This window comes from Syzygium oleosum, unplaced genomic scaffold (assembly GCF_021117445.2).
Source record: "Syzygium oleosum isolate NSW1041296 unplaced genomic scaffold, Sole_v2.1 Sole_v2.06, whole genome shotgun sequence".
Classification (NCBI taxonomy): domain Eukaryota; kingdom Viridiplantae; phylum Streptophyta; class Magnoliopsida; order Myrtales; family Myrtaceae; genus Syzygium; species Syzygium oleosum.
Window position 1 is genome coordinate 4,630,256 of NW_026607490.1, and position 17,824 is coordinate 4,648,079.

Here is a 17,824-nt window from a genome sequence, read left to right on the forward strand (position 1 = left end):
CTTACCCGAGTTTGCGTATTTAATAAAGATGGACTTTCTTGTTAAATCCGGATTTGCAAATTAGAGTTTAGGATGACCAAGTCACGCCAAAGAATCTAGAGACGTGAGGTCGAAAACGACGACGGATCCGAAAATAAAAAATATAATAAATAAAATAAAATAAATGGTGGCGGTGAAAAATGGCATATTCTGGTTGGAATATGAGAGGGAAGGACGCATCTTCAGACTCTTCTCTCTCTCTTGAAAAGACCGTTAGTTGCTCTCTTCATGTCCAATCCAGAACTCGTATAAAAGAACGACGAAGGGGCCGGCGACGACGACGGCGACGACGACGACGACCGATATCCTCTCTCTCTCTGTGCGCATTTGAAGATCGGACTCGAAGAAGAAGAAGAAGAAGAGGAAGCGGCCTGTCGAGCCAACGTCGGACGGCGATGAGAGGGATGCTGGATGAGGTGGCGGCGTCTGGATCGTCGATCCAAGGCTCGGTTTCTTCTTCGTCGACGTCGTCGTCGGCCGCGTCCTCGTCGTCGCCGTCGTTCTTCACCAACTACGCCCTCATCTCCGCCCTCGCCGCCTTCACCATCGCTCAGTCCATCAAGTTCTTCACCTCCTGGTACTCCTTCCTTCCATTTCTCCTCCCCCGGTAACGTAGCTTTTGACTTCCGCGTGTTGTTTTTGTTTGTGCGCGCTTTTGATCTCGTGGCGCGTTGCAATGATGACTGTTCATGTTTCGCGCGACGATCGAATCGAATGTCCGCGCTCGATTTCTATTTCGGGAAGCAAATTGAGCTTTGCGCAAACGATGGCGAGTCGATCCGTGATGAACTCCATTTTTTTGCGTAATTCTTTGGCTTCCAAATCAAACCTATTGCTTATTGTTTCTCCGAAGCTAAAGAACGCACCAAGAAACAAACTCTGAGCTGATTGATCTAGCTCGTTGATCTTTAGGTCACGTCTGGTAAGGCGACCTAGGTGTGTGTCCCAGGCTGTAGATATTCGCCAGAATTGATGCATTTGTCGTTTAAATTTGATCTCCCCCCAATCTGATGCTTATATGCGGTTCGCTTTTTCTACAAATTGCCTCGATTTGATTGTTTGAGACCATGGATGTCGTAATGAATTCGCTACGACCAGATGGCGGTGCAGTGGAATTGAGAGGGTTTATTTGTTTCCTACTTTCCATGTATATAGTTCTCCATTTTAATTTGGTTTACATGGTAATATGTCCTAAGAGTCTTAATCTTTTCTTAGATTTGCAGGTATAAGGAAAGGAGATGGGATCTCAAACGGCTCGTTGGATCTGGAGGGATGCCGTCTTCTCATTCTGCGACCGTAACCGCTCTTGCGGCGGCGATTGGGTTTCAAGATGGCTTTGGAGGAACAACATTTGCCACCGCATTGATCTTAGCATTGGTGGTATGCCCTTATTTCAATTTTGTCCCATCTTCTAAGAAAACCATGGAAAATCTGATTTGAAATCCTAACCTTCATCCTATGCTCGTTGCATCTCAAAGAATCCCTGGGGGAAAATGGAGTAGTTTGGCATTGTCTTTGCTTCTGCAGTTACCTAGTTACTGCAATGCCCGGGAGATAGTATAGTAATGCAAACCAACAGATTGTGTTGATTACCTGTTCAAAGGATGCCATTTAGTGTGCTGTCTGTTCCTAGAGAATGTTAATATGGAAAAAAACTGTGCAGGTGATGTATGATGCAACTGGTGTTCGGTTACAGGCTGGACGTCAGGCAGAGGTTGGGTGTTTTTGCCATTTTTACTATTCTTCTGCACTTGGTTATCTTTTACGATCTATTTTACAAAAATGATCCTTAAATTAGAGTGCTTAGATTAAATTAGACTATTTAATTTCTTTAGGACACATCTTTTCTGCATTTTAATTTTCCAGGTGTTAAATCAAATTGTGTATGAACTTCCTGCTGAGCATCCCCTTGCCGAGAGCAGGCCACTGCGCGAACTTCTAGGCCATACTCCTCCTCAGGTCTGCTATATGCTCGACTGTCCTGGTTCAACTTGTATTTGTATACATTTATTAATCACTGGGAGTCCTCAGAGTATGGTTAGGGATTAAACACGTGAAGGATACACTAGGTGAAAAACTACTGTAAACACATGCTAATTTACCATCCCTTATCTGCTGGATTGATTATGGGAAATGCTGCAAATGATGATTGTGAGGCTCACTCTTTGCTTTTGCTCATCTGTTAGCATACAGTAGCTTACGTCAAATTCTCTGATTCGATCTTTAGGGGGTGACTCTTTTTGGGATGCTCTAGTTGCCTGATAGATGACCTGTTACATTATCGTCAAGATTGTCTCGGGCAAAGAGAAAATGTCAAATTTGCAGCTTTACGATGTTGCAGGGTCATAGAATTATTCACATTCATTATCTGTCCTAAGGAGAGGATTTAGAGTAGTTGGCACTTCTTTTAAACTTTCTCCTTTTAAAACGCCTTAACGTTTAGGCAACTTGAATGGATATTGGTAAGCGGTTCACATTGTTAATAAGATGCGATGAATTTTCACATAGTAATTACAGGGGAAACTAAATGACATCTCTACCATCCTCTGCTTATGTATTCTCAGAAACTTCTGATGTCGATGCTCTTGTTTTTGCTTCTTTTTTGTGTGTTCTCCTTGCTAATCACAGGTCGTCGCCGGCGGGTTTCTCGGAATTATTACTGCATCTCTAGGGCATATGATCTTCCTGGTATGCAGTTGATGTTATCCATCAGGTGATTGTGCAGAAATCCGAAGCATCGCGCTTCTACATCTTCGACCACGACTCAAGCCGAGGTCACGGATGAAAGGATGTCCAAGCACATTCCCTCCTTTCTCATACATGCGTTTCTTAATGCCTTAATTCAGCATTTGTTCCTGATGAACTGGACACTGTAAAAATAGTACAAAATGAAAGATTCAATACAAGTTACGTCTGATATGGTGTCGAATTGTCTGTCCATCGCAACCAATCATGGGGTTGCAGATCGCAAAAAACAAGAGAGCGGGCGATTCAATTTAGGTCGCAGGGAAAGAAAATGAGGACGTGATTTAATCTACAGACACCAACATGAATTGTTGGATGATACATATTAAACATTGGGTTCTTCCCTCTGGTATGTCCGTCATGTATCATTCATCCGAGAGCATCAGAGTACTTAGTGTCAACACCCAAATTAACAGGGGTGATCGGTCCCGGTCCAGTAGGACCACCGGACCGGAAGGACCGGTTCCCAAAATTGGGAACTGCGGACTCAAATCCAATGAAACTAGTCACTTTTTTTTTTCCACTACTTAATGAAGAGAGAGCTCCTCCAAATCAATTGCATAGAAGTATATCAAGTTCAATTTGTGCCATTAAGTGAAAACTATAGAACATGGCATTCACTTGACCGAGGAAAACTATCAAGTCCCTTTCTATGAAAATGATGAGTGAATCAGACGACTTTTGGCCTAATTGCTTCTTCGTTGACCAAAAAATATAAAAAATTGATTCTTCGTATACAACTTTCCAAAAAGCTCCATATTTCTATGATAATGATGAGTGGAACGGCTTTCCCCTAACGGCACATTAGCTATTTATTAAAAAAAAAAAAGAATATGTAGTCGATCCGGTCCGGTCGGTTCGGTTTGCAGTTCCGACACTCCCGGGAACCAGCTGGTTTGGTCCGGTCCGGGAACCGCCCGGTTCGAGCAGTCCGTTTTACGCACCTACAAATTATTGACTGTGGAGCAGGCAATTTAATGCACACAAAATACTAATCGTTGTTCTCCAAAGCCTAATCGATAGAAAATGCCAATATACGAGATTATTCTCTTGCTACTTCTGAACTAATAACAACATCCATGAAGATAGGAAAAGTTTTTCTAGACCGCCCTCAACTTCACACCCAGCGCTGCAGAAAAAGCCTTTCGCATCTCCGACATGGGATCTCCTACGATTTCAGATTTCACACGCCAGGCGATATGCTCATCAGGCCTGACCAGGATCGCCCCCCTGTCGGTCATCCGGCACAACTCCCACCAGGAGGAAGAAGAAGAAATCGATGGATTCTTAACTTCCTGAACATCCAAGTAATTTTCCCAAGGTGCCAATACAACCTTGCTACCTTCTCCAAGCGCATTACCAGCTTCAACAGGCCACACTACACAGACTCTAGCGGATACTCTAAATTCTTCAGCCACCTTGAAAGCAGCACGAGCAAGATCGTAGGAATCTTCCATCGGGGCAATGAGGAGGAGGAACTCGATCTTATCTCCACGTACGAGGTCAAGAGTTGACATTTTTTCCTAGAAGACATTTATGAAGGCACACTCAAGTTAAGTATATGGCGTATCAAATGAGCATGTCAGGAACTGATAACTAGATATACCTCATTGCCAGAATCTGAGCATACCCTCACATTCATGTGGGGAAGCCTTGATCCTGGATCTGCAGATGGTATATAGTCCCTACGACGGCCAGTAGGCACCGGAAGTGGAATCGAGGTACTATTAACATCAGGAATAAGTGCACCATCAAGGTACCTGAAATATAATGGTTGATTGTCACGTTCATGCTCGCAACAACATGTAACAGAAGCTTCCCAAAATAGACTGGTGGATTCTCAAAAGTCAAATGAATTGTAAGTCAGGAAATTAATGAATAGTTAAGATCAATCTCTAATTCCTAAGAGAACGCAGGACGAATATACATGAATATTTCCTAACCAGGCTCAAAGTTAATCAAGATGGATGACAAATGATCAGAAATTCATGACAGAACAACTAACATTACCCAATTGACAAGTCGCCGAGCAAGCGGAAAACATCAACATGCAATTTTTCACAATAAACAACACTTTTATTGGTCAATCACAAAGATTCCTCGATTATTTGTCATATTAGCAGAATGAAAGGTCAGAATATGAAGTTTCCACATCAGAATCTTCTTCTTTTAACTTTTATCTGAATATGAGTGATACCTGAAGCCAAGATCCTCAGCAGGAAACTGCAGTTGGAGGCTTTTCCCCTCGTCAAATATACATTTCAGTTTTGCCAGTCTTGATGATCCCAGGGGGTTGTTTTCGTTAAGAAAAAATGTTGAAAGCTGTGCACGGCCGAAGCTAAAAGCTCCATCCAAAATTGCCTTCTGAACTTCAGACGGTAGAATGGAACCAAAACCGTCACTGACAACTCGATGTACTGTAAGACAGAGCATAGAAAGGAATGAAGAGTTAGGCATAAATTAACAATAGGCAACTGCAGCAATGCTTGTGAGGACTTCAATAAAGATTGATAAGTAAACTAACTAATTATGACAAAAGAAAAGAGTCTTTCGCAGAGAATGAAAGCAAGCATCAAAATACCTGAGTTTGCGACAGCAGGATCAAGACCTAGAGCAGCTGGAACTGCCATGGCTGCTTTGAAGTTTTGAACACTCAATGTAGTATTAAAGATGGCAATCTGATCAATTATCCCAAGGTCAAGGATCCATCCGATTCACAGAATAAAACTTCCACCACTTACAAGGAAGAATCAAATAGAAGTACCGGCCTACGTTCTGCTTCATAGGTATGAAGAAATGAAGATGGTGAAATACCCTCCAAGACAGAAGCCAATTTCCAAGCAAGATTGTGTGCATCCTGGATTCCAGTGTTCATACCTGCAATAATTTCATGGAAATTTTACTAATCTAGCAGTCTTCCTCTAACAGACTTTGACAAGTCGAACTTTCCTGCTCCTAAGCTATTGATCATGCCATCGACTGGCCAACCACATGCTTGGGCCCATTCTTATTGAGCATTTCTTAAGGATAAAAAAAGCGTGAGAATTATCAAAGTTCTTGTGTAACTCTTTAGGTACTTCTCTTTTCTCTGCAGGTAATGATTTCGTTGATATATTTCGGCCATTTTTTCATATTTAGGGTGCAAGGATTCTTGGAAACACTAGAAAAGTGGCAGTCTTTAGGGGCCACCTAAAATGGAAAAAGAAGACAGCATTATATATTTCCAATCTTTGACAAATGATCCAGTGCAATGTCAAAATACAAAAGATTTTGACTTCTATCAGCAGCTAAAGCTAGAAAGAAAGCACCACCCGCCTGGGTGGCACTGCTGGAAAGGGCACTCTTCCTCTCGCAAAAAGTTGGGTGTTCAAATCCCGAGCGCCGCAGGGTGACTTAACCGGTGCACGTGTGTGGTGGCTAGCACGTGTCGCCCCCAGGGTTTACCTCCCGGCTGTCGGCCGTGCGGGGGTTCCCTGGGTTACCAAAAAAAAAAAAAAAAGCTAGAAAGAAAGCTTCAGTTGCTATAGCTTAGGAGCAGTGACTAAAAATTTCTTGAGTCAAAAGTAATGTTCCATCCAACTAGAATTGAATTACAAAAGGCATGGGCACAAGATCAAAGTGGATTCCCCCAAATAAACTAAATTTGGTTAATAGAAGTGTGATTAGCATAGAAACGATTGAGGAAAGATGCAGGATTTAAACCTGAAGAATCGTAACTAAGTAGTCAACTGATTAAAGGATGCCACTCACCAAAACCACCAGCTGGAGGAAATCGATGAGCTGCATCACCAGCAATTATGACTCGATTGTCGCAGGAAAGAAACTTCTCTGCAACTTCAGCATGCATCACCCATGGTTTTACTTCAATTACATCTATGTCCACAAGTGCTCGGCCAACCAACTTGAAAATTATCTTCTCACATATCTACAACAGGTTGAATCCTTCAAAAAACATATTGTTTCCATCAACAAGGAATTATAATCCTATCGACGTATCGTAACTTAATGCCGCATGGAACAAGCATCTATATTGCACAGAGAGCACCCGAGAGGATATCTTATCAGTCAACCTAACTGAGGGCACATACTTTGAAAACGCACTAAACCAGAATTTAATAAATGGAGTATGTAACAAATATCCAGCTCAAAAATATAACAGTACCTTCGGCTCAAAATCCCGTACATTTTGCTGAGGCGGATAGAATGGCATCTACAACATGATAAGCAAACTCGGGTGTTATCCAGTGGGGATCTGAAGCAGGCGAAATGATCAACTAGACATTTTGCATGAAATTGCAATGTATACCTGCAAAACAAATTCTCCTTGCTCCAGATCATGAGCAACAAGAACTCCAATAGCTTCAGTATTGAAGATAAAGTATAACATACCAGGCCTCTCCCTGAGGAGATGTTGCCCAAGGTCTTTGCTAAGAAAATGAACACTGACAAGCTTTTGTAAATCCTTTTCACCTCTCAAACTAATTCCTAAAAGCCTTCTCACACTACTTCCAGCCCCATCTGCACCGACAAGAGTACTGCACCGGAATTTTCTCTCCTTACACTTTCCTCCCTCAGTATAAGAGACAGTTGCAGTTACACATCGGTTAGAAGTAGTATCGATGGAGATGCATTCGTGCCCCATCAGTATTTCTCCTGCCCTGGGAGCTTCACAATCCAGGCCTTCCAAGTTGTCTGCTTCACGAATTTGGAAGTTGAGCTTTTTCAGATGCTCAACTAATAATCTTGTTAGTTTGTACTGCGAAAAGTGCGCCACAGAGGCAGGGCTGACAACTTTTTCAAAATCTGCTTAGCAAAGGATGTATTAAGCATGTCTTAGAACACGAATTCCCCACATTCAAAACTATGTTAAGGGGAACCAGTTAATAACTATTTCCTTTCACAGGCAAACGATACCACCGCAACATTTGCGAAGACCGAGAAAGAACGCAAAATGACATGAATATTAGCCTAATTTTTATCAATAGATAAGCTGAGGAAAAATAATGGGAGTATTCATACCTTGAGGTTGCATATGGTCAACTATCCCTAGAACTGAACCAGTGAGTGAACTGCAATATATGAACTTTCTCCACGAGTCAACAGGCGGTTGAGATTTTTGAATTTCCTCAGCCAAGCCATTCATTTTGCGGAACACCTGTAATTGTTTTATACATCGAGGAAATCTCATTATTAAAAATCCCAAGAAAAAACAAACAGACCTTTCCCCAACAGGAAGAAAGTTGACCTCCATTGTACGGTTATTGATGAAGTGAGCCTGTGGATGGCTAGAAAATGTCTCACTCTTCTCCACAATCGCACACTTCACTCCTACAAAAAGCCATAACGCAGGAACATCATTCGACGCCGACTGGTCACGGCAAAAGTGCACCAGACAAAAGAAGAACGAGGGGAAAGGCACGGAGAGGACTAAGCCGTCTCTTTGCATCAGTATATCACTTTTGAACTTCGACAAGTAAGCGCAATTCTCTGACATTCGGCAAATATGAAACATCCCCATTAAGGCAGTAAGGCAGTTGGAGCTCTTAGTCCTTTAAGGAACCCCAAGTAAGCGGTACTGAACCAGCTCCTAATAGTCTGGTCTGGGAACAGATTTAAAATTTCCGGAAACCATTAAGCTACACATAGCTGCGAATTCCTTCTCAGTTTACAATGGATCTCAAACTGGAGCAGGACCAACAGTTGAGGCACCGTTTCCTAGCTTCAAGCGCAAGAGTATACGAGTCCAAGTCCTTCATTCTTTCCATCCCTTAGGTCCTTGAACATACCGTGTCCTCAACGAGCTAGCCGACGTACATTCACACGCTCTCATCCCTCTCATTCGATTCCCTCCGCAATCAGGCAGAATCATCGCGGAACGCACCCACACGAGGAAGAAAAGAGAAGAGCGGAGGCTTCGGAACAGTACCTAGCTTCGTGAGGAGGATGGAGAGGACCAGGCCGACGGGGCCGGCGCCGACGATCAGAACCGGAAGCGGCGCGCCGCCGCCGCCGCCGCCGCTCGCGGAGGCGGAGACCGATAGCCCTCGGGCTCGAGAGCACGGGGGCGGGTAGGATTTGGTGACGGATCCAATGTGGAAGAGGCCATTGCGAAGCTTGAGCGAACGTGCAACCGCCATGACCGAGGAGAGAGAGGAAGCTCAGGGAAATGCCGCCATGGGAAGGGCTTTAGGGAGGTTGATTGGTCAATTAAACGACGTCGCGGTCTGCGTTTCGACTTTGAAAACGGCGGTTTTGCAACTTCCCTACGGTCACGTCGAGATATCAATTGAGTTTTTTGGATAATGGCATAAATAGTCTATAAATTTTTAATTTATTCAGTTAGATTATTGAATCTTAACTTTATATACAACGCGGTCAATGAACTTTCAGTTTTGTTTAAAGCGATTCATGAATTTTTTATACGTATTCAATCTAAATTCTGGACTATATAAAAATGTTTTATATTGTTTATGAACTTGAATTAATAGATGGATAAAATTGAACATTTTTATATAGTCCGAGATTAACTTAAACGTCTACCAAAAGTCTAGGACTGTTTTGAACAAATTAAAAGTTCGGGAACGATATTTAGGAATCATATTGAACAAATTAAAAGTTCATTGATACATTATTGGGTTAAAGTAGATGAATTATTTGTGTTATTATCCTTGAGTTGAGTTATTTATGACTCACTAACACTTGCTTAGGCTCACTACATTAGGGGATGGAGAAGCTCAATCGAGTTATTAGTGTCCATTTGTTTGAAAGGAAATTATTTTCAAAAAATTATTTTTCGATTTTTGATATTTGGAAATTGTTTTTCATGAATTGAAAACAACAAATTTAAATTAAAGAAAAACTACTCTTAAAATGCCGAACAAATGAAAACTAACAATTTTGCTTCAAAATGATATTCATGAAAAATACTTTCCTTTATCATAAAATTTTCAGTGAAATAAACACATCCTTAATCGAGATTAAAAATTACTTAATTTTTTTGGTCGAAGAATTACTCGATTCAATTTGATGGTTTTCGTACTTAGTTGAGTTAAAAGATTTGCCCGTTATCGTTTGTACCCTTTTGTTGTTCGATGATGAATACCAAGTATCTAGCGTCATTTCTCGATTGTTATACTTTTAGAATTTGTGAATTGGAGTTCAACCTCACAGCTTAAGCTCGACAAACTTATGGCTATTTGTCTTGTTGGAACTTAAATTTGAACTCGAGTTTAGAAAATGATGGTTGACTTTTTTTTTTTTAGGAATTCTGTTATACCCTAACTCTCATCTCACTCTTAAATTTTTACTTTGCCTCTTTGTTAAGTATGGGAGTCAAGCCCCACAGCCGAAACTGAACATCCTCATCGTACCTCACCCCACCCAATTCCCTTACCACTGATGTCGACTTAACTTGAATCGATTACACGTCTAATTATTGCTAAGTCAGATATGACGACATTAACGCTTCCGTTTCCTTGTTAACCGGCAAAATGTTGGAAACCACAAGTCGAGAGTTTTGAGAGTACTTGCTTACATATATAACATGCCATCCCTCGAAAAGATTTTGTGAAAGAGAGAAAGGTGACCTCAGTAGAGGCAAATCAAATGGATATGCTGTTTGGAATCCCTCGGCCGGTCACCCCCGGGCCGGACGAGGGAAGCAACAGCTCGTAAGGAGGGACGCCGGCCCCGGTTCGGTTCTTCAGGCGCTTGTCCTTGTTCCTCTCGTCGATTATCTTCTCTATGTCCTCGAGCTTGCTCGAGAACCTCTCGAACAATTCCAAGACTCGGTGGTCGTTGATCCAATGCCCGTGGAGCTGGCTCCCCTGGCCCAAGTACTCTTCGTCGGGCGAGTGTGTCGACAGAGTGTCTTGCACCGCCATCACCTTGGTGGCCTGGAGTTGGGTCGGCAACGACGTCAAGAACATGTGCTGCGGGTTCAGCAGGAACTTCTCGTACTCGGGCTCGTCCTCCTGAGGGATGAGCCTCCGCATCAGCGTCGGCCTGTTGGGCACGTACCCTCCGAACGGGTACTGCCCAAAGTTTATGGCTGCATGCTGGCCTGACGCCGTCCATATCATAATGGCCAGGACGGCGCACAAGTCCTCTTTGGTGTCTAGCTTTGGCCACCAGGGCTCGTTCCTCTTGTCGTAGTGGCCTTTGTTCTTGACCTCGTCCCACCAGGCTTGGAGCTCGACGTCGGACATGACTGATCCGGGGTCTGAATAGAAGTGGTCAACATAGGATTCGACCCATTCTTTTATGGCAGTCCATACGAGGAGGCCGTCGTCCGCATAAGGATAGTCTTCGAGTATGAGCCTCAGGCCATGGGGCGCCGAAGGATCTTCCACTGCCATTCCCCTGAAAGATACCACATAATCAGTGAATCAGTTCACAAATACTTCCTCAACAAATAGAAGGCGATCCAGGTTGATTCAGCATAGCTCGCGCTGTTTCTCATGCCACATGTGGCTCGACCATAAGACCGATTCTGAGCAATAACTCGCTATGAAAGAAGAGCGACTATATTGAACTCGAAATGAAACAAAAAGAGAGCTCGAAACCGGGGCAGGTTTTGAAGGATAACTATTTCTTGGAATGTACTACGATCTTACCTCCGAATGAGATCGGCAGGCAATGCCTCCATGTCGAACCGCCACATGCTCTTGTATGCGGCGGAACTTAACTCCATGGCATACTTTCCCGGGCTGAAACAGGCCTCGATTATCCCTCCTCCATTAATTAGGCTCTGTCGAGCTAGTGCGTTAATTTCTAACGTGTAGCGCATGTGCGGGTGAAGAAGCTTGTAAATCGGATGCATCGAGCTGAGCTGCCTATGGGTCGCGATTATATAGGGCTCCATGGAAGCATGAGTCCTCAACCTGTAGTTATTTGAACAACAAACATAGGATTAGACAAAACATTGCATTGTTGAAGTACTAACACCATGGTCGTCAGTCTGCACAAATTGTGAAATGCGAAATTCAGTCGAGGCAACCTCACTGTCGTGAGGTTTCCACATCAATGCAAAAATTAAACTACAGTTAACAGCGAGTCAAACCCACTCATGCTTGATCTATAATAATTCATAAACTCTTTCAGACTTTCCAATCTTACCAGTGATTTACTAGTTGATGGATCCCGGCATCACTGGCACAGACATGGGCTTTGGCTTGCTTCCAAATCCAGTGAGTTGTGGCATCGTGCCCTTGGGTGTAAACCCTTTTGTTCCAAGGCTTAGAAGGCATCGGAGGCAGCGAAAGCTCGATAGCTATTGGCTTCAAACTGCCAGCCAGATTATAGAAGAGGATAGTCCTGGAGGCATAAGTTTTTCTGTCCGACAAGGAGTTGATCTTATCGACGAACGGCAGAAGCATATCGTGGTAATCAATTATGAACAATCGCTTCTCCTCTATAGCCTGCATTTTTTAAATAGCCCGTGAAATTAAATTGTCCAAGCTAATAAGCGCTCATAGAAGAAGCAGAGAAGATAGTTTCATCTACCCGCTCAACACTCATTCCATGGAGTTCTTGTTCTATCAAGTCCTTGGTGAGCGCCGATTCTGGAGGGCCATAAATGGCAGGATCCAACTGGCTAAGGATAGGAAGTTCCTGTCACACGACATCAAAAAGATCAAAAGTTTGTTTATATGCTGATTGAATTAAGAATTATGCTGCGATGGGAGTCTTTTCTTCGTTTTGTCGCTTTGACTACCTTCAAAATCTGAATGCTGACCGGATTAACCCCCGCCAAAGCTTGGCGTGCAAACTCATTGTCTCGAAGCCAAGCAAATCTATCCCCTAAAAGATGCAGACATTTTGCAGGGCTTTAATGAGATGAAAGACCATAGTTGGCAAATCAAAGTTCTGCGAAACACATAAAACAATAGTCTCGAACAGACAACAGAAGGAAGAGATAACTACTTGATATGATAGCAGGAATTTCGTACTTCAGCAACCTCTCGCCTACTGTCAAGACCCCTTTCATCAGATTCCCTAATGCCAGAGTGGCCGGGACCTCATTCTGCTCTTCATCTTTCAGAAGGAGTCCGTCGTTGTACAGCTTATCGATATCCGAGAAGCACTTGAACGGAATATCCGAGTTTGACAACGAAGCAGCGATTTGTGGCACCAGATTATGGAGCAGAGCTTTTAACCTCCCAGCAGCAAAGGTGTTCTGCTTGATCTCCTCGAAAGTCTCATCCCGAGGCACATACACTGGGTGGGGCTTCTCGATTCTACTCTCACAAAGTGGGTCTTTGGAAGATTCAAAAAAAGGAAATTATTACATCATTTGAGAGGAAGGCCGAAGAGACGATTGTTGAGGTCAGTACCTTACTGAGTTCAAATTGAAAAGTTCTATTACCTGTTCGCATGGGCGGACGGCCCGTTCGACACCGCCTTGGATAAGGTCTCTCCTCCCCAGCCAGTACCGGCCTAGCAAGATCATCATCTTTGTCAGGATTTCCCAAGTCATTATACAAAGCATAATCGTATATCCGTTCATGAGGCTTTCTCTCGCCTTTTCCATTGCCCCGAATGCTCAACAAGTCTTCCCGCCGGAGATCTCTAAGTCCTGCTGGCGTTTGCGACGGTAAATACGCCTATTTACAAAGGAAACCCACATCGCTTAAGCAAAATGAAGGAACAACTGATACACTACTAAAAGGAAACCAATTTGTAAGAATGCAATCGGCGGGTCTCACTTGGTTTCGGAAGATGATTCTGCTCTCGGGATTGTCCTTCCGAGCGTGGATCCAAGTGTTGGCGGGGAAATGAATTGGACCTTCACTGAAACCATGGATCACAATCTCGAGCAAGTGAAACTCCTTGCCATGGAGATTGGTGATGAGGACAGCTCCTGGACAACCAAAGTCCTGAGGGACCGTCAAATCAGCTGCATACTCAGCTATGTACGAGCATTGTGAGGGGTTTGGCAACCACCCTCTCACACTGGACTCAATGGTCTTCCCTGACCGTGTCACTGCAATTGCAAATTAAGTGAAAATAGCGTTGAGAGAGAGAACAAAACAGTGTGATTATGACTAAACTAGATATTTGCAGCATTAGAGACATGTTGAAGAGCAAATCCAGAACAAAACAAAAGAGAAAAGAAAAAACTAGTGGCCAACCATGTGAAGAACCTTTTTCTTTACGTGATATGCCTTGATTGGTTAGGATAAAAAGGACGTCCTCGAACAGGACCAGTAACGTTCCTGGACTTCTCTTTTGGCCAAAAAAAGACAATTTAAATGCAATTATTGAGAGGGAAAATATCACAGATTTACAAGGACTTCAAGCCCAGGAATCTTTGTGAACTGGGATCAAACAAGAACATAAAGGAAAAAGGACAAGAAAACAAAGCATAAGAATAGCTTTAGTTCAAGCAGGATCTAATTGTTTATCACCAAAATCATCTAAGAAGCGTTATGATGAGCCTTTCCACGAGGTGCTGTGGAAGATCTGGATCAGCCTGATAGTTGACCGTACACCAAAATGAAGAAAGGGTCCTCTTTTTCAGCCTTCTTTTTCCAGAAACTAATCTTGACCAATAACCCCCAACAAAAAAACCACTCAAATTTTTCCAGCATTTCCATCTTGCAGAAGTAAAAACACAACCTCGTAGAAGAATGAAGAAATGAAATCTAAACTGTGTTGCATTTTTTTTTTCCAGCAATTCACACTATCAAAAAGGTCATATAACAAACAGTTCAAGTTCTGCCACGCAAAACCCAGTAAGGAAAAGAAAAAACTTTAAAACAGAAAAAGATTAATCTTGGTTGACAGACTGACCAGAGTCGACCTCCTCGCTGACAAGCTGAAGCATGATGCCCTGACCAATCCCATTCATGAAAGACTCCAACGAGTCCTCAATCTTGTCGACCAGCTTCTGCCTGATCTTCTTCCTTATCGAAATCACTGCTCTCACATCAATCTTCCCTGAAGAAGAAGATGATGACAATGACGATGAAGATGATGGCAATGACCCATTCAAGTCCTTCCCATCATCCACTGGCTTCTCAGCCTCCACGGTCTTGTTGTCCCCGCCGCTAACCACTGCCCTCACCCATCCAGCACCCCCGTTGACCTTTAACCGCCGACCCACCACCGCCCTCGACCGCCTACCGCCGCCGGAGGCAGGCAGAGGAAGCCGGAAGACCGGGCCGGAAACTTCTGACCTGAAGGGGGAGAGTGGTTTGACAGCAAACATTTGCTCGTTTTCTCCAGCTTTCTTTTTGCAGAGTGAACTCCACAGGGAAGAGTCGAGATTGCACTTATAGAACTTCTTTTGAGCGTTGAGAGATGACTCGGTCTTTACAGGGTGAGGAAGAGTGAGAGGGATTGGTGAGTGTGATCCGATCTGACAGGTTTCGATCTATGTTTGGTTAACAGGGACTTGGGGTTGATGGGTTTGTCCTGGCTAGGAAACATTAGCAAGTTCTTTCCTTTGACAGAGATGGCCTGAAAGTGAAACTTGCTGAAAAAAATCAATAAATCTGGCAGTTCATGATAATACTTCCTAAGATCAAGACGAGATAAATTACGATGAAATATAAAATGCGAATCGCTTGTTTAAATACTAATTTATAATTTGAGATATCACTTATTATATCCTACAATTCAAACTTCTATATTGATTTTTGGGAAAATTTCATTTTGGTACCCAAAGTGGGGACCTTTTCTCAATTTGGTACCCAAAGTGGACATAGTCTCAAATTCGGCACCTAAAGCATCCATTCAGCCTCAATTTGGTATCCAAAGTGCCCATTCAATCTCAATTTTTTGATTTCTGATAGGTCAAATGCTCACCGGCCTAGCAAGAAATTTACTGTTCGGCTACCGGAATAGTATTTTTTAAAAACTTTTTTATTTTTTTTTTTTTCCTTTTTCTGTTTTTTTTCTTTTCCTTTTCCTTTTCTTTTTTTTTTCCTTCTTCCCTCCGCCGGCTATAGCCGTGGCCGGCGGAGGTCGCCGGCGTCGGGCGAGGGCGGGCGGGCGAGGGCGGACCCTCGCCGGATCTCGGCGAGGGTCCGCCTCGCCCGACGCAGTGGAGGCGACCCTCGCCGGATCCGGCGAGGGCGGACCCTCACGTTGCCCTCGCCGGACTGCGGCGAGGGTCACCCTCGCCGGCGTCGGGCGAGGGCGGCCCTCGCCTGCGTCGAGCGAGGGCCGACCCTGGTGAGGGTCAAGGACGCAACCGAAGAAGCGAGAGCGGTAGGCGAGAGAAGAGAGGGAGTATGATGCACTTAGGGGACCGGCGGACCCGTTATGCGATTGGACAAACCGGCGGGCTTGAAGTCAACGATGTCGGATTGAGCTCAAATTTGGTCGGCTGAAGCGAAACGGCGTGCTGATCAATACACATAGCCTTTGGCTATGAGTAACGATGGATTTTCGCGATTCGGGGTTGTTTAAATAGTTTTTTTTTAATTATTTTAGTAATTTTCGAATTAAGGGTATTTTTGTATTTTTTGCGTTTTTTTTTGTCATTAGGGTTAACACCCTTTATAAACTCGTTTTTAGGATTTTGAGAGGCGTAGTTTTTGGATGTTTTGAAAACTTATCGATTGTTAATCGATTGAGAGAACGTTTGTTCCTCGTTATCGTTTCGATTCTTCGTTTAGCCTAATTTCTATCGCACTTCGGCATCAATTGGTATCGAGCACAGGTTGCTTGAATCAATGGTGAACAGAATTGCGGTCGTGGACGGCGGGCTCGTGGTGGCCGGGGCGTGGAGGCGTTCTAAGCGGATGACCAACCGCGTCTAAGAGATCGCGTGAGACGTAGAAATTGAAGAACAAAGAAGACGAATCCAGGATTTGGAGCGACAACTTGCGGAGGCGAGGTTGGGCGTTCAATCCGAAGAAGGATCGGAATTTGAGGATTCATCCGATGATGAAGAGGATGACGTAAACCCTTTCGGGGTTCTGAACCAGGGGCGGAATCGAGGAGTACGACCTGGAAATCAGCGTTCTTCACAAAATTTCGGAATGAAGATCGAGACTCCTGAGTTTAATGGTAAGGCTCATCCTGATGAGTTTATTGATTGGTTGCATACGATAGAACGGATTTTTGATCTTAAAGACCTAACTGAGGGGCAAAAAGTGAAGTTAGTGGCTATTAGGCTGCTAAAACATGCTTCGATTTGGTGGGAACACGTGAAAAAGCAACGCGCTTGAGAGGGCAAGCCGAAGGTGGATCGCTGGAAGAAGATGAAAAAGTTATTGCAGAAAAAACTTTTGCCTACCCATTATAGGCAAGAGGCGTTTATCGAATATCATAACGTCAAGCAAGATGATAAAACAGGTTGAGGAATTCACGAAGAATTTGATCGCTTGCGGATGCGTTGTGATGTGGCGAGAGGAAGACGAGCGACGATTGCACGATATCCGGCGAAGGTGCGATATGAGATCTACGATGTTGTCCAATTGCAGTAGTATTTGACATATGAGGATGTGTGCAGACTAGCCCTAAAGGTGGAGGGGCAGTTTAAAAGAAAAAGCAATTCTAAGTGGTCAGGCAGCAGTTCCAAGTGGTCAGATAAAGAATCCCAAGGAAAAGCGGGAACATCTGCAGATAAATTCGACACCGGTCACGATTAAGGATGTGAGTTCTAAACCGCATCCAACGAGGGGCGAGTAGTCTTTGGAACTAGCAAGGGAGGAAGCCTGCCAAGCGGTGTTTCAAGTGTCGGGGATTCGGGCATTTTTCGCCGATTGTCCGAACCAAATGATTGTGATGCTTGTTGATAATCCAGTTTTTATGAAGGCCCGGTTTATGATGAATCGAAGGCGAAGAAGAGGATGCGGATGCGGAACAGGGAAGAGATTATCTATGATGATTCCGTGAGTCCCTAGTCGTTAGAAGAATATTAAATGTTGTGTAGCGGATGATGAATCATGGCTTAGACATAATATTTTTCATACTAAGTGCACTAGTAGAGGAAAAGTATGCGGCATGATAATAGATGGTGGGAGTTGCGAGAATGTGGTGTCCACGACTATGGTGGAAAAGTTAGGGTTAAAAACAGAATATCATC

At 43.6% G+C, this 17,824-nt stretch overlaps 3 protein-coding genes across 3 annotated transcripts; 1 reads left to right on the forward strand and 2 right to left on the reverse strand.

Moving 5' to 3' along the window:
• Window positions 1–308: 308 nt before the first annotated feature.
• Window positions 309–2,968, forward strand: LOC115680241 (uncharacterized). Its single transcript, XM_030604012.2, has 5 exons — window positions 309–616; window positions 1,263–1,419; window positions 1,703–1,753; window positions 1,906–1,998; window positions 2,668–2,968. The coding sequence occupies exons 1-5, from the start codon at window positions 435–437 to the stop codon at window positions 2,737–2,739; spliced, it is 555 nt and encodes a 184-aa protein (XP_030459872.1). The 5' UTR covers window positions 309–434; the 3' UTR covers window positions 2,740–2,968.
• Window positions 2,969–3,497: 529 nt separating this feature from the next.
• Window positions 3,498–8,957, reverse strand: LOC115680240 (uncharacterized). Its single transcript, XM_030604011.2, has 11 exons — window positions 8,711–8,957; window positions 8,030–8,112; window positions 7,804–7,939; window positions 7,091–7,587; window positions 6,947–6,994; window positions 6,535–6,709; window positions 5,549–5,661; window positions 5,366–5,462; window positions 4,982–5,201; window positions 4,391–4,544; window positions 3,498–4,307 (listed from the first exon to the last, which is right to left on the reverse strand). The coding sequence occupies exons 1-11, from the start codon at window positions 8,919–8,921 to the stop codon at window positions 3,885–3,887; spliced, it is 2,157 nt and encodes a 718-aa protein (XP_030459871.1). The 5' UTR covers window positions 8,922–8,957; the 3' UTR covers window positions 3,498–3,884.
• Window positions 8,958–10,254: 1,297 nt separating this feature from the next.
• On the reverse strand, window positions 10,255–15,188 carry LOC115680211 (lipoxygenase 6, chloroplastic). Its single transcript, XM_030603973.2, has 9 exons — window positions 14,578–15,188; window positions 13,491–13,768; window positions 13,151–13,388; window positions 12,709–13,041; window positions 12,500–12,585; window positions 12,289–12,396; window positions 11,902–12,203; window positions 11,400–11,666; window positions 10,255–11,145 (listed from the first exon to the last, which is right to left on the reverse strand). Exons 1-9 carry the CDS (start codon window positions 14,993–14,995, stop codon window positions 10,386–10,388), a joined length of 2,790 nt encoding a protein of 929 aa, XP_030459833.1. The 5' UTR covers window positions 14,996–15,188; the 3' UTR covers window positions 10,255–10,385.
• Window positions 15,189–17,824: the final 2,636 nt, after the last annotated feature.